The 26,787-nt window shown below is 45.3% G+C and overlaps 1 protein-coding gene across 4 annotated transcripts; it reads right to left on the reverse strand.

Moving 5' to 3' along the window:
- Positions 1–54: 54 nt before the first annotated feature.
- On the reverse strand, positions 55–26,787 carry LOC141923977 (alpha-2-macroglobulin-like protein 1). 4 transcript variants are annotated; one of them, XM_074825760.1, is made up of 31 exons: positions 26,659–26,787; positions 25,961–26,045; positions 25,470–25,584; positions 24,069–24,177; positions 23,144–23,253; positions 22,185–22,349; positions 20,714–20,944; positions 19,771–19,834; positions 19,114–19,259; positions 18,410–18,556; positions 17,059–17,232; positions 15,386–15,491; positions 14,746–14,857; positions 14,426–14,651; positions 14,093–14,219; positions 13,824–13,945; positions 13,595–13,646; positions 13,204–13,287; positions 12,446–12,622; positions 11,130–11,211; positions 10,876–11,032; positions 9,651–9,725; positions 8,704–8,785; positions 6,269–6,447; positions 5,644–5,859; positions 4,283–4,404; positions 3,417–3,507; positions 2,829–2,897; positions 2,477–2,579; positions 1,255–1,296; positions 55–279 (listed from the first exon to the last, which is right to left on the reverse strand). In XM_074825760.1, exons 1-31 carry the CDS (start codon positions 26,690–26,692, stop codon positions 254–256), a joined length of 3,630 nt encoding a protein of 1,209 aa, XP_074681861.1. In that variant the 5' UTR covers positions 26,693–26,787; the 3' UTR covers positions 55–253. The 4 variants fall into 4 exon arrangements, with proteins under 4 accessions (XP_074681861.1, XP_074681860.1, XP_074681859.1 ...); XM_074825759.1 differs by having other exon boundaries at positions 8,704–8,857; XM_074825758.1 differs by having other exon boundaries at positions 6,269–6,450; positions 8,704–8,857.

The following is a 26,787-nucleotide window of genomic DNA, read 5'->3' on the forward strand; positions in this document are numbered from 1 at the left end:
TCTTCTTCAGGCATTCAAAGCTGTGTGGACTTCATCAGCTGTCAAGTAGCTTCCTTCTTTTCAAGTTCCACATACTTTATTTCACTTGATCTCAGACTACTGGGTATCAAGCCAGGTTTCACATAGAAATTTAGGGCATAGATCAAAGGAAACAGGGTGCATCCAACACAGCAGAGAAGAGGAAGACCAGAGGAATGAAGTTTTTCTTCTGGAAGCAGAAAACTCCGATTACTGGTTGCAGAACCAGGGCATTCTAGTAGGAACCCTTCTTCGAGACATCTGTGGAAAGAAAGAGCAAGAAAAGACAAAGAAGTGGCTGATGAATTTTTAGGAAGCTATCTAAGGACTAAAAGATCTTAAGGGATGAGTTACAACATCTTTTTGTCATTGACACAGGCATTTCCAGTTGCATTCAGATTTGGGATGCTGCAAGGAGTGCATATGTGAGGAGTGTATAGAAATGGAATATAAATAGATCCTTTTAACCTTCCTTGGTCTGCACTGAGATTATAACTGGACTAGAAACTGTGCCCACAACTAGTACAGTAGATCCAGCAGTAGGGCTCCAGCCACACCGTCCAAGACTCAAAAGGTAAAGGCGGGGACTGGGAGAAGGAAGAACTGCCCACTGTAGGAGAAGATCAGGTTTGAGACCATCTAAGGAACCTGAAGGTGCACAAGTCCAGAGTGGGTCCAGAGGAGGTCCTTATGAGAACAGGCTGAGAGAGTTGGTGGTGTTCAGCCTGGAGAAGAGAACGCTTTGGGGAGACCTTATAGCAGCCTTCCAGTACTTAAAGGGGGTCTACAGGAAAGGTGGGGAGGGGCATTTTGCAAGGGCATGTAGTGATAGGATGAGGGATAATGGATTTAAACTGAAAGAGGGTAGATTTAGATTAGATATAAGGAAGAAATTCTTTACTGTGAGGGTGGTGAGGGACTGGAACAGGTTGCCCAGAGCAGTTGTGGCTGCCCCCTCCCTGGCAGTGTTCAAGGCCAGGTTGGATGGGGCTTTGAGCAACCTGGTCTAGTGGAAGGTGTCCCTGCCCATGGCAGGGGGGTGGGACTAGGTGATCTTTAAGGTCCCTTCCAACCCAAACCATTCTGTGATTCTATGATTCTATGATCCCCATTTAACCTGCAGTCCAAGAACATGATGGAATTAAATACAGAGCAGAGGTGGGCTGTTTGCTTGCTTACCACCAGTCCTCTGTTCTGTTTCAGCTGTTACCACCTTGGAGGCCTGATAACACTAACCTGAACTGCAAGGGAAAACATATTCTCTTGCTGCGCGATCATCTGTAGAAACAAAAGAAAGGGTGGTAAGCTGCAGAACTGCATGGTAGGGTAATGCCAAGCTTCTTTCTCTTTAACACAACCATCCCACTATCTTAATTTTTTACTCTTCACACTATGAATGCAGGAACAGAAAAATGTCTACAGCAGGTCAGACGAACAGTCTGTCTCCCCAGCATGTCTCCCATACAGCTGTAAAAGACCCTCTTATGCATTGTGATACCTTCTAATGCAAGGAAATTTTTGTAAATAGAGAACCGTTCAGTAGCGTGTCCTGATAGCCTTGCTTTTTTACTGACAATTAGTATTTTCATGTCAGATAACAATTTTTAGATTGTATGTACTAAGCACAAAAATTCTTGTACGGGATGGAATAACAAAGAAAGAGCATATTAGGTGACAATATTTAGCTTTGTAAAGGCTGGATTAAGAAGTCTCCTCCTCTTCTTGACATCATGTGGAAGGGGAAACAAGAATAGAATTCAGTATACAACATATAGGCCTGTGGTGCTGCTTTCTAAAGCTCCAGTGGTAGTTTTCCCATTTTGTTCTCAAATTCTTTTTAAAAAACTAATTCTTAATGTTCCATCTGCTTTTTTGGCTCATACTGATCACTGAATAATCAGAGACACTCAAAATGACTCCAAGATCTCTCTTCTGTGTGCTGATAGTTCATTTAGAGCTTTAAAGGGTAAGAAATTATTTTCCTATTACCCTCTGAGACATGGCAGCACCCAATGGATGGTAGGATTATTACACTATACGTGAAAAGCATAGAACTAAATTCTGCCTCCTGGTGGATCAGGGTGGCAGTATGTAACACTGATTTTAAATAAATGTCTAGTATTTTCAAGAGAGCTAAGGAGCTGGAGAAGACATGGTAAATTGACAGAGAAACTTTCTTTCCACAGAGACGTAGCTTGAAGCTAGAGGAAGTCAAAAAACAGTCATTTTGAACACATGCACAACACAACATAATCATAGTGCCAGGCAGTCTCATCTCAAGAACAGAAAAGCAAGTGATTCTGCTAACTGAATGTGGAAGTTTTGTACAGAGGAAACCCAGGCTTGGAGTTGCAGGAGGAAGTGCACCGGAATAAGGGAGATAAGGGAATAAGGGGCATAGAACTGTGTCTGAGTGGTGGTACTCTGTAACTGTTAGTCTATGTCAGTGAAATCTCACCCGGCTTGTAGTAGTCGTAGACATGCACTGTTGCTGCTTTCAGATTCTGCACTTCAACATCTTGTTCCACTGAGATGTTAAGCTTCAGAGAAGTTTCACCCAGCTGGAGAGAAGAAGTGAGCAGAAATGCACTGGCCATCTCAAAGTCACCTACATACCAACTTTATTCCCTCTGCATCAGAGATTTCTTTCTCTATCTTTCCAGGTTCTTCCACCCTCTTCCTCTTTTTGACAAAATTTTATCCTGCTTGACCAGCCTAGAGATTTGTATTCCTGATGTCTGAGAGTCCCAGTGCAAAATACTGCAGTTGCTACTACTTGAATGGGCAGCTACCTGTGGCCTTCCTCTTACCTCTTCCAAGTAGACTGTGACTTTGTCTGGTTTTATCTCTGTCTTTTTCACCAGGGGTATCTTCTCCAGCTGTATAGAAAAACAAGAGATGAGCCTGGTTAGCATCAGCTCATTGGCCTTCCCTGTTGTCTCAAAACAAGTTTGGTATTTGTTGGTAAACCACAGTTGACAAAAGCACTTAGCCTAGTCAGGAGAAGGTCTATGTTCCCCAGCTATAATGTCCCATTGAACTCTATGGGGTGAACATCACTCTATGGAGTACCCCTACAGATGGCACTGGCAACGGCGAAGTGTCTCAGTGCACCCCAGATGATTCTAACTAGGTGCTTCTCAGCTCCTCTCCAATGTCTTACTGCATATGTGATCCTCACTACTGAACGTGAAAAACTGCACAATCAGTTCTGCAAGTTGAAAGTTGCCTTGTGAAATAGCCCACTACATCTGCACTTGCTTAGTTTAGTTAATGTGTAGCAAGACAAGTACCTACCATTCAATAGCAGTTCTTAGATGTTTGGGTATTTCTGGCTGAACTACCTCTGGAAAATAGATTTTCATCTCTTCAGGGAAGGCCAGAGGAAAATGTCTTACCTCTTCCAGAGAACTCCTCACAGGAATGAACCCTGACAGCATCTCCACCTCCACCAGGGCCATGTTACTGGTCCCACGGGCCCCTACGTAACTGAAAAAAGGCAGGAGAGAAGCACATTAGATGTGGAAGGCATCACAGAATTTCTAGGAGATACTAATGAACAGTTCCAAACTCTGGCCTGTTCTACAGTGATGTGAAAGCTCAACAGCATGTCTAACTGATGGGAGAAAGGGACAAAAAAATCGCCCCCATCTACTTGCTCAACATGGAGACAGATTGTGCAGCAAATGTGTTATCATTAATCTTCATGCTGCCCTCTCCAACAGGTGGAAGTGATCTTTGATGTTACAGGTTAAGACATGCAATGCTGGCATTGTTCTCTTTCAGGACAGTAGGGCATGGAGAATATGGACCAAGATGCTCATCCTAGACAGATGCAGGCAAGTGTAATAAGGATAGGGATAACTCCAAACAGGAGTTTCTGCTGTCAGGTTCCAGCAGAGGTTCACACTGCAGGAGAATGCACCTCAGGGCTGGTTCATCCCAGGCTGCCAAATGTCTCCCATGGGGGGAACTCTGACTCTTGGGAATGTTGCCATCTCAGCTGCTACTGCTCTGGGGGCTGCTGAGCTCTGCTCCATGCTGGCTGAGATAGTTGCTGTGGTTCTGCAAGCCAGTGCCAGTGCGTTCCCATGCTTCTCTGGGCCTTAATTCTCATTTCACAATGTCTTTGGGATCTATGGAGAAGAAGAGTCTTCCCCTGTGTTTTTGTTTCCACAGACAGGAGGTTTTTATGGGGTTCTGAACATGCTACTGAGGCTCCAACTTCTTTCCACTGAAGAAAGAGCCTCAAGGGATCTCATACCTGACAGACACATGGATGTCAATCTCTTTCCTGACACCTTCACATTCTCGTGGTACTGTTTCCACATCCAGGACAAAAACGTCTTCTGTTTTTGGTGGTGGGATGTTATAGTACAAAGTGGTCTGGTGGGGGAGAAAACATCTCTGTAAAGTGCCCCAGAGGTTCCCCGTATGAGCTAAAGAACTACCTGTGCCTCCAGCTTTTAACAGATTGGTAACCAGTGGCTAACACAGTTGGCCCCAACTGTGCTTTCTGTTCATACATGTGCTGTTTAGCACAGTGTCAGATACCTCTGCCAAATGTAACCCTTAACATGGAGGCTCAGCTATCTGTGATCCAGGGCCTCATCCAGTACAATATTGTTTCAGTCTTACTGAAAAAAAAAATATTAAGGTGTGAGCAAGTACATTAGCTAAAACCCTGCCCACAAGGGAGAAAGAAACTGGTAGCTGTTGACATGATAATAGTTACTAGTTCTAGGTCTCAAGAGGAAAATACTGACAAAATAAGTATAAAACCCTTAAGAAAGAAAGAAAGAAAGAGCAAAGAATCAGAAGAGGACAACTCAGCAAGAGGGATGATCACACTCCTCCAAAGAGCAGCATAGGCCAGTCTTCCTCTACCTGTCTGGTGACTGTCTGGCCAGCCAGTACTCATCAGGTGTCTTATGCTTAATGACTATATTCAAATGTAGCCAAGTAGTATGAGTCCTAGTTACCTCCTACATGCATTAACAGTAAGTAATTGTTGTGTCCTATTTTCTATACACTGCTTGTAGATTCTCTGTGAGCATCATAAGAGATGGCTGAACAGAAGTGACCCAGTGAAGGAAGTTTTCACAGGGAATGACTTGAGTTCTTCGCTACTTGAATGGCTCATAAGCAGACCACTATCAAAGCTGCTAGAAAAATAAGATGTATTCTCCTGATGGACCAGTTGTGTTGGTGTACTGGGATAAGTAGACCTTGGTCACTCCTCATCTCTGCATGTGGTAACAACCCAAAAAATATTATATCAGAAGATAAACAGTGCTCAACTCCTGAAGCAGTGACATCAGCAACATATGTTCGATACAGACGCAGGTACTGTTCTCTATCTCATCATTCCTGACTTCAGATTTACTGATCTCTTAACAGTGACATGGCTCTGTAGCAAAGCTGAGACATTTCTGAGAAGAAGATACCATAGATGGTTGCAATAAAACCATATCAGCAGAGTATACCTGAGCTCCTTCAAGCTTGACATGATTCTGCCTAGAAAGCCAAATTCTATTCAGAATTTGGGGCTATAGTGCCTGCTTAGAGCCAAACCTGAATAGTCAGTGGCAAAATCTGACAGTTCTGTTCCTTATATATGCTCACCTGTACATAAACACAGCCACTGCCAGTCGCCTGCACTGTGTATATCCCTGGGACTGCAGGGAGAGATGCCTGGTGCAGGACCAACTTGTTCTTCGTGTGCACATGGAACTCCAGTGGAGAAGTCTCCTTGCTTTTCACGGTCACCTTTACGTCTCTGATTTCCTGAGGAATCAGGGCTGCATACTGAGCGAGAGCCTGCAGGCTAACAACTGTGTCCTAAAGGTAGAGAGTCACTTTACTGTGGAGCCGTGCAGTACAAGATCCAGCACACTAGATCAGGCACTGCAGGAAGAACCACACTCCTCATGGCCCTGATTCACACTCTGACACAAGCAGGTTCCATGCCACTAAGTGCATAGGTAGGGCCTATGCCACAGGCAACAGGATGACTTCTGTTACCTGGAAAGGGTGGCTTCTGAGCCCTGGGGTTAGCAGTCCCAGGCCCTGGGTAATCCCAATTACACCACACATAAAAAGTTTCCCATGGCATTCCCCTTCCCATCAGGGGGTCACGTATGCCTGTCTGCAAAGGATGGATCTCGAGTGATATGCACATGAGAGATGTGCGCATCACTCCAGGCACAGTAACTCTCTCCTTCCCACGTGACTTTCCTTGGTTTGTTACCTGTGTGGAAGCAAATCCGCCAAAGGCATTTCTTTGGCTACTGAGCCAGTGCACGAGCTTGCTCACTGAGGCTTCATTGGGTGCCAAGTCTGGTTTGGAGACATGAGCCAGGAGGATGTAGGCTACTGTCTCAATCAAAGAAGAAGATTCTTCACTACTGGAATGGGATGTCAGGAGCTCTGCTGATGGGGGAAGAAACATGGAAGAGAAGAACAGTAGATCTCTGTGAACATCAGCTTCTCCAGCCCTGGCACCCTTTGAGGACTGGCAGTTTCCTGTAGACCCTCGGAAATGCATGTGCCTTTCTGGTGCACCTCAGAGCACAGAAGCCAATCCCTCCTGTTGTTTTTGTACTCTGAAGGGCCAGCCACCTATGATAGGCTCCATTTCTTCCTTGGAAAGCACATAGAGTTCCAGGTCCCAAATCCTCAACCAGTTCCTCTAGGAAACAGTTCCCCTAGAAACTAACTGACTCTGAACAGAGGCTTTTTGTTTAAAGTACAGTCCTGGTCTTATTCAGCTCTGTGTATATTCAAAGCTATGTCCCCAAGCTACAGGATTTTTGCTGTTCCTGCATTTACCTAGGATAGTCTAACAGAGCTCTCTGTGCTGAAAATCTTTAGGACTCGTTTCAAGTCAGTTGTATCTATTGTACAAGAATCGTTCACTCTTTGAGGGATAATTGATGGCAGGCTATTAGGGGAGCAAGAACATCCAACTTATTTTGTTGGCATCCTCACTGCAATATATAGGCAAGGACAATTTAAGCTAGAGCTGGGCTCCCACTTATTGTCCAAGCTCACAGGCACTGAATGCATCTGAGTCTAGTTGAATGTTTTGCTGTAGGGGGCTAAACCAAAACTCAGCTAAGAATTTGGCTTAATTGTGCCAGTGTAGACATCTTCTGCAATGGTACAAATTTGAAAACCTGAAATGCTTTTAAATTCAAAGTCAGTTTTCAGAACAAACCTTCACTTTTGAAAGAAGAATCACAAAATCACTTGTTTGCAGAAAACCAGCATAAAGACTTTAGAATTTAGCTCAGGAATTCTATGGACTGGTGTTACTTCATTACCTTTATCACAATGGAAGATTTCTGCATGAGGATTTTGTGATTTGTTACTTCCAAGGTGACATAAGCAGAACAGTTTTTTCATGAACTAGTAGAAAGGTGTCTTGGAGCTGCAAATGACCTACAGGTTAACCTTGATTCTTTAAAAATAACCAAACTCCTGTTTGAGATCCAGCTGTAATCCTGTTAGTGAGGCTAACAGAATCCCAGCCACCAGGACAAGGAAGATGTCTCTAGCCAGCAGAAAATAATCCTCTGGGGCAGAGATTCTTCAACAGGTAAACTGCCCGCAGCTGGTATTCACATCCTTAGACTCAGTTGGCAGGACACAGACACATTTAAAAATGTAGCACAACACTTTTCCCTCACATTGCTCTTGCCAAGTCATTGCTAACTACTATCAGTGGAAGCAAGAGCCAAAGAAAACTACCACAGTTAGTAGTGCTCCATGCCTTAGGACCTTAAGGAGACATTTTCCAAAGTGCCTGCTAATTTCGAAGCATCAGACTGACTGGACACCACTAAGGATGTTCTCCAGTCATTTGATCCATATATACTTTCTCAGAGGCAGCTCTGAAAATGTATTGCACTCAGTGTGGCAATTCTACTTCTGCCAGTTCACCCACTAGCCACCCTGCGAAGCCAGCTGAGCGGCTTGAGTGGCTGTGCAGTGAACTGCACTGGCAGCTGGTCAGGCTGAAAAATCCTCTCTCCCTTTTTTCCTCTGGGTTATTTTTCAGTCCCCAGTGTAGTTCACCATACTGCCAGATGAACAGATGTGGAAAAGAACTTACTTAAGTCAAATCAGGTAATATTGTTACCAACTGTTCAACCATAGGCTTAGGTGCTTTGAAATCCCCACCTGGCATCCTCATTCAGGATAGAAATCCATTTTTTTTTTTCCACATTAAAGAGACAAAAGGAAGAACCAAGCTCAGCAACACAACAAAAAAGGTTCATCCACCAAGGGCCCTGAGCAGCAAAGGGGAAGCAGTTAGAAGGTTTGAATTCTGCAAGTAAATGCCCTGACCAGAAGCTGGATAGACATGGTGAGGCAAGTTTCCTCTGCAAGACCTCTTACTATGTATGAAATGCTGAAGAATGATGGGAGCACCACAGCACAAACGAGTACTTTGACCATACAAATTAAGTATAGATCACCTTTGCTGCTTTTGATTAGAAATTGTTTCCTGGGTAAAATAGAGACTTCCACAGCTTCAATAAATTACCATTTTCTGACACAAAAGCTGATCTGAGAATAGTTAAATTTCCCAAACCACTGCAATTAAATCCTGTAGATATCAAGCCTTAAACACAGTCATTATCTCTAGAACCTGAAATCTTCTAAACAGCAACAACCTACCAGTTTCCTTCTCTAGCATATCCAGGAGCTGCTCTCTCATCTCCATGTCCTTGGTCAGTGTGAAGACATAAGCCATCAAGGCCTTGACATAAAGGTTTGTCTTATCAAGTGATACATTCTTGAGGCAATGCAAGGCATTATCCAGCATGGTGTCCTGAGAAAGGAATCCAAACCCAGTGATTTTCCTCTGACTGATTTCTGTTGTGAAAATCTATCCCCAACCCTCAAGTATCCCAGCTACATCCTTGATGTATTTCAGTGCTAGCATCTCTTTCAGAGGAATGTGAACTAGTGAACTGGAGTGTGGAATGTGAACTAGAGTGGACAAAGCATTACTCACTGTGGGTTGAAAACAAAGATGTGACTGGACATATCACTGTAACGGGGGATTGTTAATACACTGGAGAATACAGCTGTAAGAAGTGTCTGGTAATGTGCTGGCTCAGAACTGTCAGACCTACATTCTGTGGATCTCAGCTCCCAAGGGAGTACAGCATTGTTTTCAGAACTGTAAGGCTGGAATATCAGCCCATTGTGGCTACAATATTCTAAACTTGGCTTGAAGATCACTGCTTTTATTTCAGGTCTGAAGGAGGGAGGGTTGCATACCCGAAAGATGGTCTGTTTTCTTCTCCTTTAGCTATATTGGTCAGTTTAATAAAAACTATTGCCTTTCTCTGTAAGTCCAGAGCCATTTTCAGAGACAATTGTTTCCCCTGAAATCAGCTGGGAATTGCAGATGGTCTGCTTTGCTGCAAATCAGGCCATTTATATTAAGAACTCCTTACCAAGTTAAAAATTTTCTGTTGAGCTTATTCTGTACGAAGGTGGGACATGACAGAACCTTTCACCAGCTCAAGCTGGGTACTCCCTGAAACCACAGACCTGGGCAGGAATGAAGGGTGGAACACGCTCCCAAGCCCTGCAAGAGCTTGGTTGTGACTTACATTCTTCTCCAGATGGAGCTCTACCAGTGCAGCAGTAATATAGGCTGTTAATGAGATTGTATCATCCACACCACCCTGCAAGTCACACAGACAAACATCAGAAAGAGACAAAACCAACCATTGTTTGCCTGTCATTGTGTAGCCACTGAAACTGCCTATGGATGGCATATCTGAGAGAGTACAGCAGCATGCCTCTGGGAATTCTTGGACATGTGGGGACCAAAGGAAAGCACTCCAGGCTCACTTACTGAATATCATGAAAATCTGGTGTTGAGAGCAGCCTCAGAGCTATACAGCCTAGGCGTGCCTTCTCATAGAAGGACATGAAGCAAACTGTTAAGCTATTTATTTTATTAAATATGTTACAATTGGACACTTGAACAAAGTTTTTATGATGCAGGTTTTGCACACAAGAAAAAACACAAGTTTACATACAATTCACCTGACTGTGAGAAGCTACAGGCTAATATGGGTAAACAGGCTTGCAGGGAACTTCTTTTCCCATTAGAGAATATTCATTCTTGGGGAAGTTCTGCTTGCATCCTCAGACTACATCTAAAATGAGCGGGGAAATTTGGGCTAAGATGCTGAAAAGCATCGTTCACATTGAATAGCAGAAACTTTGAAGTGTAAGGGGAGTGGGGGGGCAAAAGCTACTCAAAAAAGTGTTGCCATACTGCATGCACACTGTTTGGCACTTGAGCACTAGGGCATGTTCACCAAGAGTTTGGTGCATTTCCAGCTACACTGCAGCGGTCATTCTGGGCATGCCAGACTTCAGGAGAAGTCATACTTTTGGGGCAGTGGAGGGACAACTGTGTCTTCAGATAATCCCATATTAGAGCACAGTCAGGCCTATCTGGAGAGTATTGTGCATCATAAGGCATGACAGGAGGGAGAATCCAGACAGGGTGTTCTAGGCAAGCACTAAGATATAAAAATATTCCTCCCTGTGCCCTTGAAGTATATTGACACAATTAGTTATGATGCCTTTTGGCTAGAGTGAAAATGAAGAAAACCTAGCAGAGATTAAAACCTCACATGGAGGAAATGCCTGCTGTTTTAGGCCATGCTTTTTCATGCTGCTCTGAGAAGCTGCCTTGGCCACACTAGGCCATGGGAACATTGCTTTGTGCTATTGTGCAGAGCTGAAGATCCTGGGGAAGCAACCCTATGCCCCACACTGTGTTCCTCCCGCTCACACTCCCATGTCTGGCAGCCATACCTTTAAGTCATTGTTGAAGAGTTTCCCCACACTCTGGAAGCAGCCACTGGGCAGCTGGTGCTTCTGCAGCCAGAGCAGAGCGCTGTGCACATGATTTTTATCGATGTAAATGTGAGAGCTGGCTTGTCCAAAGGACCTGGCTACAAAAGCTGTCAGCCTGTGAGCAGAGCACAAAGGAATCCCATGTCACAGCCAGGAGTTGAACCAGCAAGGACAATAGGTTTGGGATGACAGTACCAACTCTGGTCACTCACCACGTGTTGCTCTGGTTGTCAGCTTTCCCAAAGGCACTGTAGGAGCCATCATCGTGTTTGAAGAACAACTGACGCTGGTAACCTATGAAGATGGGTGCCAGGACATGACTCTCAGTGTGAGGGCCTGTAGCATCTCAAACTGTATCCTTGCTGTGGGAAGAAGGCTTCACAGCAAGAGACCTCACCAGGCCCTACAGTCAGAGACACTGAGACAAACCTACCACTGCACAATTCCCCCTGCATCCCACAGCATCAGCATGGCAAGAAGCTGTTGCACAGCATCACTGAAGGGCGCTGTGTGGCTGCTCTACGTTACTGGAGCTGTTAGGAGCAAGTATTGTGGGTATCTGCCCTGTTGGCTCACAGTACGGTGACGTGCTCAGCTGCCTTGTGTCCCATGCCCCAGGGAACCCTCATGGGCACCTTGCTGTGAATAAAAAGAGCTGTAGGAGTGAGGAGGAAGGCTTTTCCTAGAGAGGCTCAATATGCTGTTTTTCAGCACTTCTGTTAGCCCCGTTGGGTCTCAAGAAGGTAGTTTTTATGGGATGGACAGAAAGTGACAAGGCCATGCCTTTAAGCTTTGAGGGCAGAATGCTGTCTGCAACTTTTTGCTCTTCCTCCACCCTCCACACAGCCTCATTGTTTACCCTCCACCTTGCCTCTCTGCTGCTGCCATTCTCTTGGCTAGAGCCCCCTCTTCCAGATGTCTGCCTCAACTTGCAGTACAAGAGAGAAAGGGGGAAGGAAAGGGAGAAAAATCCTATCCATGAGAGGCTGCTGAGCTTGCAGTGTAGCAGGATAAGGAGACTGGCAGGCACATTGCAAAATGAGACCAGACACTGGCACTGTATTAAATTCAGGTCATATTGGACAGAGCTGACATGCCCCTACAATATGTGTCCTAAAACATGGGGAAGCACTAAGCTACCAAGCTCTTATCTAACCCCAAAGGCCATTCTTTATTCCAGTTAATAGCAGCTGATGCTCTGTTTCCACAAGGGACTTCCACCTGCCTCAGACTGGTAAGGGAACAAACCACAGGCATCACATAATGATGGAAATCATTAATTACCCACACCTTTCTCAAAAAAGCAGGCTTAGTACCTCAATAACAGGCAGAGACAGAAGTCCTCCTTCTTCAGAAAGGTGCTTTTCCTTCCATGAGACATTTCCTTTATTCTCTGTGATACCTTCCTTTGTCACAGCTCTGGCAGTGCTCCCACTCCTGCCCTGCACCTCCCCACCAGACCAGTGCCCCACGCTCTTGATTTACAGCACCTTTGTTTTGCAGCAGAAGGAAGGAGGACAATGTTTACCTGTTCTCAAGAAATTCAGTGCTTTATCTTCAATTTCTGCGTCCAGTTGTTTAGTCTTGTTCAAGTACTGGAGTATGAAGATGTTTGGTGCAAACTGAACCATGTTCTGTTCACCACAGCCAAAGGGCATCTCTAGCAGTCTGTCTAAATTTTGAAGTGCTGGGCCCATGATGTCCCCTTAAGTTTGAGGTGAAGGGGCAGGAGAAAGGAAAAAACACAGACATTCAGCACTGTGAAATGAAAGGACTGCTGCCTTCTCTAAACTCTACTGGGATCCTGGAAAAGAGCCAGCCCCTCATGAACAGAGACAGTTAATATTTCTGCTGACCCTTCCTAGATTAGGCCAGCACAGGAAGGGAAGACAGTGTGGTTCTGGAAGTAGGGGGGGAATGCAAAGTTTGGGGGGGTCTGAAGAGAGCTGTCATTGCCGAGTAGGTATCAAGGAGGGAAAGAATTACAGAGGCAAACTAGGTGGAAATCTGTAGGGATGGTTTGGTTCACTTAGGTGGATGGCAGTGACAGACGTCAGAGGAGATACCCCATTTTGTGCCTTCTCCTACAGCCACTTGGGATCACCCAGGATCATTCCTTATGAGAGGAATAAATATTGAAAAAGATTACTTGATGACATTTCCGAGGCCAACGTCACACCCTTTACAGTTTATCTGATGAAGAACTGGGTTGATGCATCATTAAGGCCAAAGCATTGTGCAAGCTTTCCCCACTGGGGACCTAAGAGCAAGGAAAGCCTTTCTCACCAATCACAGAGAAAGTGGCTCGTCCAGATCCCTCCAGCACTTCTGCAGGTAGAGTCAGGGAGAACTCTTCAGAGACAGTGCTATCTGAGGAAGGCAGAACCCAGAAATTTATCCCGTGGAAGAAGTACCACACACAAATGTAACATCCCAAGAGGACCCAGGTGAGGCTCAGTGTGACATTGACTCTCAACCAAATGCCTCAATACAGGAAACTTTGCCAAGTAGAAGGCAAACATGGACAAAAAAAATAGTGGTTGTTCTCCCAGGCAGGGATGGTGCCACCAGTGCTTGCTCTCTGACAAATTCCCCCCATCCCTGGGTATTTGCAGGAGCCCTGTCCCTTCCATCCTGTTCCCACAATCAATAGCAGTCAGGGATATTTGTCCCATACCTGCAGCACAGAGAAAGGCATTTTGTGTCTTCTCTTGTAGGACACCTCCTGGCTGCCAGGGGAGAAAGAGTAGTTCAGAGTAGGGAAGGCAGGAAAGGAAGTCACCATGCCTCAGCAGGCCTGTCTGCTTCCAAAAGGAAGGGGCTAAAGTCCCTCTTAGCATCTTGCTAACTGCCTCAGGGGACAACCTACTGTCCCCAGGTGTTCTCCAACCTGAGTTGTGACTAACCTTCACAAGCAGAGGCTTTATCACTGTGTCTCTCTCTCCTTGCAAAGGTGTCACAGCAATCCTGTTATCGCACAGGTCGTGTGAATCTTCTGCCACGCTGCTCACAGTGATGTTCACTTTACCTGCAGGGAGCACAGGGGCACATTGCTGGGCACTTGCAGCAGACAACTGTATGTATGAGCATTGAGCATCCGGACCAGACATGCAGAGGCAGGCAAATTCCACCCCTCCTCCCCCTAACTGCCACACGTCCCTCCACTCAACCTCACCCAGCTTGGTGGCTGTCACGTTCCACACGAAGGTTTTTGCTTCATTAGCGCAGAGGCAGCTGGTGAACTGGCAGCCTGGACAGGCATCCACCTTTAGTTCTGGGGTCTCTGTGAGGGTGGCACGCACCTGAGTGTGGTAGGGTGTACAAGCGCACGTTGGCATAGTGCTAGTAACAGGCAGTGAACAAAGGAGCAAATACCATGGGTCATGAAGTGCAAGGCTGTGCTTTGTGGCCCAGATGCCGGTACCTAGGGCTCCTGAGAAGCTCATAGCTTGTCTTTGGACTCAAGTTTTAGCTCCAACAGAGGACATGTAGTTGGAGGAATACTGACCTGGATACAGTCCTTGAGGTAGTTGAAGACAGTGGCTTTTAGCCTGAAAGTCTCTCCTTGGATCACAGAGTACGGCAGTGACAGGTCCACAAAGAAAGGCTGGAAGACCCTAAGACTGGTCAGAGGTGACAGCCCAAAGCCAGTATCGGCAACACAGAAGGTGTTGGCATTCCATTCTGTGATAGTGTCAGGTACAGCAACTTGGAGAGACACTTGCCCATCATCCCTAGAGTAGGAAGAGAGAGAGGAGAACTTATTCAGAAGCAGTCAGAAGTCTTCAGGGGTCTCTCTGGGGAAGTCAGGTAGAGACTGTTACCAACCCGACGGAGACCAAATCCCAAATCCAGGTCTCTGGGAAAAGTGTCCGTGGTTTTGGCTTCTCCTTCTCATCAGGGCGAGGTGCAGTATCACCACGGACATCATGATCAAATGCTGGAAAACAAGTGATACCTTAGAAAACAGCATATATAGCTACAGGTGAAATTATTCTTCATTCACAGGCAATCTAACACAAACTATAAATGCCTTGTGACACAGAACAAGAGTGGATAGGGTTGGCGTTTCAGTGAGTATCTGACACAGTGTGTGTAGCTTTGGGGCACACAGCTTTAGGGAGACAGAGTTGGATAAAGCTTAGCCTGAGGCTCAGACAGATCCAGCAAGTTTGGTCTGGATCCAGGGAGAGACAGCATGCTCAAATGGAGTCGCACTCTTTTAAATAATCTGTGAAAGTGCTGGTGGAGAGCATTCTACATTTTCTGTGAAAAGCGCAGAACACAGGGACAGCCAATAAAGCACAGAGATTTGAGCTTTTATCTGTGATTTATAAATCAGGTCCATCGAACTGGACGCAGACAAGAAACACAGCAAGATGGAAGTCAGCCACCTCAGCTGCAGACTGGCCAGAACTGGGAGAGGAGACCCCCTTCAGTCAAGGAGATGGACATGTTCGTTCCTTACCAACAACATTGTCTTTTCTAGAATACATCTTTTTCTCAAAGCCTGGTAGCATACAGGAAACTGGTTTCTTGATTCTAGTATTGGTTAATATTTTCATGCGCAATTTCTGGGAAAACAGTGGAGACAGTAAATCAATGATAAATAAAAAGGAACAAGGAATGTTGGAAATATCTCATGATAGTAGGTATCGTAAAAGGGGCTGGCGGTGGCTGAAACACTTTTAAATGCTGCTTGTTTATATATATATGCATAAACATACATGCTCAGACTCTGGGCAGTGCATGAGCAACAGAAACCAGCATCTGAGGAGTTCTTGGGCCAATTATTACTTCTCATAAAAGTAACTTTCAACTAGATCCTTCCTTCATATGCCTGACCATAACAATGAGCCAAAAGCCATATATCCCATGAAAAAACTTAAGAGAAGTCAATTCTAAGCTTTAAATCTTTGCATAATTTTAGAATGGAAAGATTTCACTGGCTGTTCACACACAACCGTTCTTACACAAGTTAGTACCAGTCCTGGCTTAGAAAACTGACAGGCGACTCGGTCACAGCTTAGTATGGATTCTGCTTTTGTCTGAGTGAGACTTACTCGGGGCCTGTGCTTCACAAACTGAAAATATTGGATTGAATGCACCCTCATGTGCATGGACTGAGAAGAAGGCATCATCACACTGGAAGAATGCATTTGATCCTGTGAGCAATCATTGCTTTGATTTAATGGTCTGCAAGTCACTGAGAACTTTCTTGAAGTGCCAAAACCCTTCATGAAAAGTATGGGCCCTCATCCTTGCTGCGAGGGCTGTACATGCCTGTGGACTTAGTCATATGCTACAGGACAGTCATCTGTTACAGGATCACTAATAATTGAGGTATAGGGGGATCTCCTTTACCTGGCATCTGACATAGTAGGCAGCTAGAAGGCAGCACAGTACCATGCCTTTGGGGGGAATCAGGGTCTGTATTTGTGAGGTAGAGTTCTGTCAGCCTGAGAAGCCCATGCAACTCAAACTCCATTTTGGGTTGTTTTCAGTGTGTTGTTACCTTCTTCTCCTGTTTTGAGGTGCTTTTACTTGCATATATTTCTCTGAGCAGCATTCTGTCAGAAGCAGCACTTCTTGGGTTTCAGTTAGCAGACATGTTAATCTTTTCCAGGCTATTGTGCTTGTTAGCAGATTAGCTTATTTTGACATTTGTCTTGACAGTTAGTTATAAAGCCAAATTGTGAAGGACTTCTTTTTATTAAAAATGCTTTAAGGAGAAGAAGATACTCGGTGAAACACAGAGTAAAGAAGTTTGCAAATAAAACAATAGCCAAGCGGTGATCGGTCAAAATATGGTGAGGTGCTCAGGTCTTACTGGGATATTCTTGCCACTCTCTCTTTGTAGATATGGTAGCCTAAACTAAGTTTGTTCATTTTTACACTTTTACATTTTTACATTTTTACACTTTCTCTCATCATGTGGTTTGCATTTTGCTTACTCATAAGTTTCATCTTTCCCCATAGTCCCCAAATGAGTGTGGCTGCACTGAAGAACAAGGCATAGATGACTTGCAGCAATGAAAGTCAGGGCAGCTGAAGTTTGCTAAGAGTAAATTGTAGGTATTTAGGGTAGCATACTGGCAATCTCTGGCTCAAGAAAAGTTTAGCAGAATTGTAAACACTCACCTTAAACAGATTAAAGACATCAGCATCACTTTGGTACCATGGTGCTCCCATCTGAGTCTTTTTGTGGAGACTGGACTGCTGAGGCAGACAAGGGTATGGCTCAAAGTCTTCCAAGTGATAAGGGAACCCTCGTCCTCCAATTGTAAAGGTGTCATGAAAGACCTCATTATACAGCTGCAGTTGAAAAACAGAGGTCTTCATAAGGAACTGGCCAATGAGCATGTGCATGGGTCAAATATTTGGATTGTAGCCCTCTATTATACTTTGTAAAGCTTTGCAGTTGAGGAAGTTTGCATTGGCCCAGCTTATACTAAAGGACATGAACCCCAAGGAGAGGATGTAGGCACGTAGCTTTTAGTCTGCAGACTTCCACCTGACAGTTCAAGCCTTTTAACTCTAGGGTGCAAGATTAGGATAAAAACTAATTCATTTTGAGCACAAGGCATTGGCACATCTGACTTACATATTTAATGATTACTACTTTATATACCTGCTAGTAAATGATGCAAGTGCTCTGCGCTAGAACAACATTCCTGTAAAATGGAACACCAGATCACACTGCGGGTCCTATCTACAGGTGCAGAAAGTCCCCCTGGATTTGGAGATGCTTATTTGTAACAGTTTGACCTGCTATAACTTAACTTACAACTTTGCATGAGGCATATACATATGTATTATCTCTGGTATACATTGTGGAATTATGTTAAGATTTTCAATTCTTGCCGTATTTTTGTTCTAAGTCTTAAATTCATTCCTCTGAAACACACAGCTGCTTTGAGGCAAGTTCCTTCAACCCTTCCAGATTCTCAGAGTGCACCTGGGTGCCGACAAAATCCTGACCACTTTTCACGAGCCACTGTGTGCGCTGGGTGCTGTCCCCTAGCTACTGTTTTCTAAAGAACTGCCAAGGTGCTCAGCCTGATCTGTCATATGGTTATAATTCAGCAATATTTGGGGCAGAGGGATAGGAAGACCCTACCGAGGCAAAATTCGGTTTAGCTTGGTGGACATTGGAAGAGCAGAGAGACAAGTGGATGTGAGGAAAGCTGCTAGGCACTCTCCTTCCAAACAGAAAGCACCAGCATCTCTTCCATGCTGCTTTCCCTGCCTACCCCTGCAGTGCTGTGCAGCATCCACCACCCTCCAGGCAGAGGCCCACAGTTCAGGGCTGATGCACGAGGAACATGATGACCCTGTAACTGTTCAGAAGAGGCCAAGGAGGGGGAATGCCAGGGCAGCCACCTAACACTGCAGCCATGTCCTGGGATGGACTATGGGCTTCCTCCCACCCATGCGTGGAGACAGAAAGCAGGCAGAAACGAGGGGGTTGGTCACAGCAGGCTGCACTCACTGTGTCTGCTGTTAGGGTATTGTTGTTCTGCAGGAGGACACTCTTGTCAACAGCTTGGACAGAGCACAAGGACCCTGGAGCAGCCTTGAGGTCCAGGCTGACTGTCGATCCGGGGACTTCCTCCTTGCGTGAGAAGTCCAGTGACACCTGCAAAAGAAGGCAAGGTCAGGGGGCTTAGAGTTGGAGAGTGGGACCCTGTGACTCTTAGATGTCTGGGCAGCAGAGAGAGAAAGACAGAGAGTAAGGTAGGGAAGGAGGCTGAGATGCTGAGACAGGCCCTCCTGAAAACCCATTGGGAAGATTAGAGGGGCTGCACTGTGCACAGCCCAGCCAGAATTCGCCTGCCACTGCACATCCACCACCCTCTGATCCAGAGCTACCACAGGGAGATAAGCGGGCAAGCTTCTCCTCTGTGTTAGGGAGAACTTGGGGGACAGTGTGTTCCCAAGTCAGTCATACAGAATGGGGGGAGAAAACAAGTTCAAGAGGGCCTGGTTTACTCCTTGGGAAAGACTTGCCAGTCAGTATTGTGGAAGGCAGGACAAGGAATTCAGGGAAGAAGGAGGTTACTTGGTTTTTTTCCCAGCATCTGGTTTGGCATGTATCCAGCTTACACCACAGGGCTGGGGATAAAACAGGCCCAGGAACCACAGTAGGACAGAGCACATCAATGATGCTGTCACACTCCTTGTGTTTCTACTCACCTTGTGTCTAAAGCACTTTTCTACTTGAAACTCTTCCACATCAGCCACCACCTCTCCATCCAAGAAGACTGCATACAGTAGAAGCTGGATGTCAGGCAGGAAGTCATTGCCAGTAGTCAAAGTCAAGGAGAAGGAGCCCTGCAGCTCTGCACAAGACAGCAGCAAGGAAGAGAGGAAAAGCATTCAAATTAATCAGCTCATTGGGATAGGACACACAATAAAAATCAAAAGAGGGAATTTAATAATTTCTACCTGCAGATAAGAATATCCCACACAGACGCTGTCACAGATTAACAATAAACCCAGGATACTAGCCACTCCTTTGGCTCAAGTTTGGCAAAAATACACCTCTTCCCTACTGTACCTTAGATAAGCAGGCAAGCTACAAAAATTTTATATCTTCTCCAAAGGTACAAGCTAGCAGCAAAGTCATAAGGTTGGATATTAGATCAATTAGGCAAGGCAGGAGGACAGTCACCTAGAAGGACACTGAACGGATATGAGAGGAGATTGTGTTGGTCTAACGAGGTTGGCCACCACTAAGAACTCAGTTCAGTAGCTCCTCCCTGTAGGTAAGGATAACACACCTCCAGAGATTGTCCCTGGAGTTTTCTGAGGTGTGTTATGAGACACTTAACTTCATGCGTTTCTACTCACTCTCGTGCTGGATAATTGGCACCTGCTTCTCTCCACTGGAAAGGATCTTGCCTTTTGATATCACCTGAAGAGCAAAGAGAAGAGCCATTCAAGGGCCTGAATTCTGACAGCATGAGGAGAGTGAGAAAAGAACAAGAGAAGAGAGGAGAGGAGAGATGTTGTCGCAGAAGCTTCTCTGGCAGGACATGACCTGAAGAACTCTGCAGCAGAGATGGTGATAACATAGCTGGGAAGGGACTTGAGAGGTGTTGGTTAGGCAATGAGAATACGTGGCCACTTACAAAACCAGAGGTATGTTTGAAGCTAAGAGCAGCTGCTCTTTAGCCCTAGTGAACTCTGATCTTCACATTGCTAGGATACAGTACTTTTTGACCATACAAATGAGCCCAGTTCAGTAACCAAGATACTCATAACCTCTCAGCTAGGCTGTAGTCACACTCTTGCTTTGGACTCACTTTCCTGAAAGTGGACTTCATCAAAACACAATTACATACTCCTGGAGTGCACCAAGGCCCTGTGCAATTTCAAGCCTTTTTCTGTAGATATACAGACAAGGGGAGGTCAGCTGCCCCAAAGAGGGGGAGTTCACAGGCAGATTGCCCCAGACACAGATGGAAGACTGGGGCATACCTGCTGGACAGAAACCAGGCTAACGCTCCACTGCCACCCATGTGAACATAATAGAAAGTAGGGTGGATGGCATGCATCTATCACCCAGGCTTAGGTCAAGGCACTCCTAACAAAGCAAAGCAGCTGGGGGCTAGGAGCAGGTCCAGGAACTGGAGAACAGGAGGAGGTTTGGGCAGAACAGAACTCACAAACTGACTCATACTGGCCTGGGAGTAATTTGCCCTTTCCCATGAGTGTCTATGTGCTGTGTGAAAAGGATAAAATGCCAGTAAGCATAATCTTGCCCTGTGATTCAGCTGTCTTCTGTGCTCACCAAGTAGTAGAAATCAATGTGATCTGCTTCAGAGCTGAGTTTATTCCGGTCAAGGATATAATCCACTTGCACTTCCTGTTCTTGATCACAGGGCATCACATCATTCCAGGCCTTGATCTCGAGGAAGCTGTTGCTCTCAGAGTAGAAAGGTTTCAGCCAGTGAAAGTTATCCTCGACTGCTGTGTTGCTTTCAGAAGAATCTTGCTTATCATTTCCAAGGTTGTAGGTACCCTTCAGAGCACAAAAGCATGAGTTGGCAATCAGTATCAAGTGATACAAGGGACCCTGTACACCTTATTAAAACACTAAGTTATTACCTGAGTTGTTGACAGACCCAGACCACACATCTGTATGCTTAAAATATTCTTCTGTTAAAACATCATTTTAAAGTCTCTTATGAAACTTTGTCTTATGAAGATTTAGCAAAACTCTAAGTCTAGTAGCTTTGCCCACAATGACATTTTTTCTCCTTATCTTTCCATGGGGACACACTCCACACGAGACTTTAACCCCAGCACAGCACCCCTGTTTTCAGTTTGTGTTTCAGATGCCCTGATGCACAACAGACACCAAGAGAGCTTTTGTATGGTGAAGGTCTACTTCTCTGCAGATAATTTAGGGCTCTGTGGACAATAGCCATGGGCCTACAAACAAGAACTAGAGCCTGTCCCCAGCCTCCCTGAGGACAGAAATCTACCTCATACATTACAGAACCTCTGATCACCAAATCCTGCCCAAACAAAATTAGGGAACCTCACCCCAGATAGGCTAGGGTCTTGGGGAAAAACATCTGGAACAATAGTTCCAGTCTCTGAGAAATGGATGGCAATAGGAGATTGTACTGCTTGGGCACAAATCCCACATCAGCTGCAGGAATGCAGGTAGGGGGCAGAGGGTGTACTGCCAGGATGGTAACAACGAGCTCCAGGTGTAGGATCAGAACCTGTGAGGAGAAGCAGCCAACTGCTTCAAGGTATGGTATTGAGAGGGAGGTCAAGAACAGCTACTGGCTGAGCTAAGCCTGGAGAAGCTATGAGCTTCTGCAGGGCCAGGGCAGCCACTGGAAATGGAGTTTAGCAGAGACAGGCATCAACTGCCAGTTCTGTTGAGCCACCGCCAACATGTCCCAGTGTGGAGAAAGGGGAGATTTCCTCCAAGGAAGTATTCAGATTAACAGATTTTTTTAGTGGAGGCAAAGGAAGGTGAGCGGGGATACAAAAGATTAGGATCATGCTCCAGCTCAGGACAGCAGAGCACCTTTGGTGACCGTTTGGTTGAACTGTTGCAGCACAGCCTCCAGTTTCCCTGAGGAGATGGCACTGGAGAGTAATTGAAGATGCTTCTACAAATATAGTCAAATGAGATCAGGAGCCAGAGGACTGTGCTCCAAAACCTCAGATTTCTTCCACTTTCTATCCCTTTTCTCAGTCTGTCTTCACTTTCTCCTCCTTTGTCTGTGGCTGATGCTCACCTTCAGAGAAACAAATGTGCTGTTCCAGCTGGTGGTATCCAGTGAGAAGTGGACTTCTCCATTCTCATCCGTGAGGAATGAGAAGTGTGTCTCCTCCTCATTGACATCAACTGTTAGGTAGACTGTTTCATTTCTGAGGGGAGAATTGTCACTGTGGCAGAATATCTGCAGAGAAGGGGAGGAAGTTAATACCCCATTGTGCCACGCTCTGAGGCGCAGCCAGTGCTTAGTATTAATTGTTTCTGTCATTGGGCTTCCTCAGCCCTTCAAGCTTTCAGACAGGTTGGAAGGATCCTTAATAAAAGTGCAATAAACACACAAAATTAACAATGTGCAGCTGTCCAGGACTAGAAATAAACAGTAGTGCAGCCAAATGAGACACCTATTTTAGGGGAAAATGGTGATTTCCTCAGATCCTGAGCTTTTTCTTGGGCAATGCTGCAGGATCTTTGATGATCAGAAACAGTCTTGTCTCCAGCAACTTACCTCTTGCTGTTCTTTGCCCTCCTTCATGCTGGGGTTAGTACTGGCTCAGGTGAAAGTGTTTCTAGCCCCAGTGGGACAGCAATCCTAGCATCACCCAGGGGCCTTGAGTCAGAAATGACTGCCACTGAACTGATATACAAGGCTTTAGTGATTTCTGCTGAGTTACCATGAGCGTTTGACCAAAGGGAAAGTTATTTCCCGGCCAACACCACCTGCATCCCATATGCCTTTCATTGCAGACTAGTTTCAGAAGCTACTCCTGGGGAAGCCTTCAGAGACTGCAGCTGGCCCCCACGTTCCTGTCTGGGGAATATACCAGGTAAGGATGGGGAGAAGAAATTGCTTCTACAGGAGGCTTCACTCGATGGGTACTCACAAAGCAGCTCTTACTTTCTTGGAGATGATTGCTTTCTGCCTACAGACAATTAGATCTATCATGTATTCTCAGCAGAGAAGGGATCCACAGGTTTTACCTTCCCTGTGTATGGTAGTCCACGTTTGTAGAATGAATGGAAGTTGATAAAATCTATAGACTTCCTTCTCATCGAAATAGGAATTCTAGTCATTTCCACAGCGTTTACTCCTGGGTGGAGAGAAATCTGTTAAACAACTAGCAGTGCTCTTAGAGAAGCAGAAGACAACAAGATACTTCAACACTACATGCACACAATATATACAATCTCTAAATTTAGGAAAGAAAATACATTCTTCTAGGATATGATTCCCTCAACCTTTCTGGGCCCTGTGCTTCATGACATGATGCATTGTACCCTATAAGTATTTATTTCTCTTTATTGAAGATAAACTAGATGACACTTTAGTTATAGACAGCTACACTGTAGATGCCTAAAAGTGGCCTGGAGGACCCACACACACTGTGACAGTTCAAACAATGGAGACCTTCAGTTGCCAGAGGCAGGTGCACATTAACCCTGATACTAAAAAGCTACCTCCTTATAGTCAATATTGTGTCAGACTAAACTGGAGCAGAATGGCATTCCTCACAGCAGGAGTATACATAAGCAGCCCTGTCTCAGGCTTAGGAAAAGAGAGGACAAGAGACTGTGGGTAGGAACTACCTGTCAGGATGGTGCACTACAATTAGAAAGGGCTTGTTGAAGAGTCTCCACAGCTAGCCAGCGCTTTGCAACTGGCTGAGGAACACCTTGGTGTCCAGATAATCACTAAAAGGTTATATACATGCTAGTGGAGATGAAGGGTGGAGAGGATTGGGAAATCTGGTAATAATAGATGGAAGAGGTACTAGAATAGAGACCATCATCATGTCAGAAGACTTGGGAACCATGAAGTTACTTTTTCAAAAGGAATACAAGTGCTGTAGAAAGGCCAAAACCAAAGAAGTTGCCTGCAAGGAAGAGAACACATATTTTCCAGTACCTGTTCCATTTTCCACCATTTGTCCTGTCACATATATGTAGTTGTCAGCTTCATTTAACCTCAGACTCTCTTTCTTCACTGTAAAAGTAGCACAACCATTCTCGTCTGTCTGCAGAAAGAGAAATACGAACAGAGAGAAGCAGCATAGTGTGGAGGAAGACAAACTGTTCCATAGATGCTGGGCAATCCTAAAGAAGTACTTCCAAATATTTGTGGAACAGATGGAAGCTCAGAAACCTACAACTGCAGAAACCCATCATTGATACCCTAGCCAGAGAAGAAAATCAACATGCTTGAATTAAACAGTCACAAAAAAAGTGGGAGAAAAAAATGCTTCAGGCAAATTACATAAGGGTTAATTATGCCACAGACAAACTCAGGAGACTGGATTAAGCCCAGATCCTGCAGCTGAAAGAGCATGAGTGTCTTTACCTGAGATAAAGGTAACCTCCTCCCTGAAACTATGTGGCCCTGATGAATAAAGACGGACAGTGTGGATTTCCAGTCATGACCATCTGTGTGACATGGCCACGTTAAACAAGGGCATCCAGCCACTTACAGCTTGCAAGAGCTTTGCCAAGCACTAAGGCAGAGACTGGGTACAGCCAGAGAGGGGAGGTGGACAAAGTGTTTCTAGTCATGCCTGTTAAGTTCTTCACAGAACCTTGCAGGGCCTCTTACATGCCATGTGAGAGGGAGCTGGCATTCAGTTGGTGTTTTGCACAGCTAAGACTGTACAGCATTCCAGCTGGAGATATTTTGCTACTGGGTGCATTTTAAAAGATGCAGAGATTCAGCTGGATTTTTATATTCTGGCTTGTTGCCGGCTGGCCTGACATTTAGAAATATTTTCTTGTGACTTTCAAGCTGAAAGAGCTGCATCTGAAACTCATGGGAAAAAACAAGTGTGGAGCTTAACCATAGACATATAATGAACACAAATGTGCAGAAAGTATAACCAGCACTGGATATAATCTCAGACAGGACACTGGCAAGCTTAAGGTGCTCCATTAACTCCATGGATACAGCAAGAAACAGGACATCAAGCCACAGACCATCTGATGCTCTGATAATCTGTTTATTGGTGGTCACAGGACTGAATAGAGCAGTGACCTGATTGCATACAATACGATATGGACCTTTGGGAAGGGCCGCAGACATCATTACTTACACAGAGCTTACACCTTCTCCTGAAACACTGAATCAGATATGGGCAGCTAGAGCAGTAATTCAAGCAATAGAGTCGCAGGAAAGGAATCAATGGTCTGATCAGGTCTAGCAAGTGGGAAGACACCAGACTAAACAGGTTGGTGCACATCAGAGGTACATCGAGGTAGGTTAAGGGGACAGACATACATTTCCAGCAGGTTATACTTTCCACTCTCCTATTTGTTCACCTACCCAGCTGTTTTGCTTCCTCATCCTAGTAGAATTTGATGAAGGGCCTTCCAAGAACTGGGATAATATGATAACAGTAATAACTATTTCGCCTTGAACGGGCTTCCCATAGGTATACCTGTGTCAAAGGGGAGAAACGTTCACCTGAAGACTGGCCGCTTCAGCAGAAATATTGATCCAGGCACCCCCCACCCTCATCGGGGAGAAGTAGAGATTGGGAGAGCTTTGTAGCTTTTTTGCTCAGGATCTTCAGCTCATCTCTTAAGATCAGTTTGCATCCCTCTCCACCTACAAAACCCAGCACCCTTAGTGTCCTTCAGCCCCTCAGTAAATGACCAGGTGTGAGAAGGAGCCTGTTTCAGAGAATACTCTGTCTCCCCCAACCACAGGGTAATGCAAGAACATCATACTGGAAGGCCACTTCTCAACTATAGGCAATCCGGAGGTGACTGTGGAGTTGAAGGCCAGAGATCAAAATGGTATCATGTACTCACTTGCCACAGACTTTCAGCTGAAAGTCCTCATCTGCTGTAGCGATAAATGGAGGGTGCTCAATCTTTATTTCAAATTTTTTCAGCACTGCATAGAAAAGAGGAAGATAAGGTCGGAGGAAAAACAAGCAATACTGAGTATGGACACTGTAAGTTCTGTTATAGCCGCAGTCCAGGTGGGGGAAAGACAGTAATGTCCCCAGTTATTCATCCCCATGGTGCAATAGGGGTTACTCCCTTCAGCCACACCACCCTCTATTTACTGCTACAGTTGCGCATGGGACTGCTTTCTACTCCAGCTCAGTCAAGCATAAACATTTTAAATGGCACAGGATTTTATCCTTACCTACATCACTGCAACTGAATGGGACTAAGATATGATGCTGCTTCCTATTACAGCAGCTGACTGGAGTGGACAGTAAACCTGGCGTAGAACAGGGTGACAATGAGCAGCAGAAAGTGCTCATCACGGGGCCCAGCCACACCTAGAACAAGATGTCGGATCACAGCCTCTCCTTTGTACCCTATGCAGTGGCAGAACCTCCAGCCCAGCATGACAGGTACGCACAGACCCATCTGTCCCTGTCCCCTGTCCGCTGTTCTCCCGGGGCAAAAGGTCTGATGAACACGACCACATCGCCCTACTTTCTTCTCCAGCTACCCACACTGCTTTTCCCTCACCTCTGTTGTCCAAGTCTCACCGTATTTGCCAACCCCGAAGGTTTTTTTAGCCATGTGTTGTTGGACTGATATGGTATATCTCCCAAGCGGTGCTTCAGAGGCCAGGGGGAAGGATAGATCCACAATGCCATGTCTTGACTTTACATTCA

The sequence above is a fragment of the Strix aluco genome, chromosome 5 (assembly GCF_031877795.1).
Source record: "Strix aluco isolate bStrAlu1 chromosome 5, bStrAlu1.hap1, whole genome shotgun sequence".
In the NCBI taxonomy this organism is placed as follows: Eukaryota; Metazoa; Chordata; class Aves; order Strigiformes; family Strigidae; genus Strix; species Strix aluco.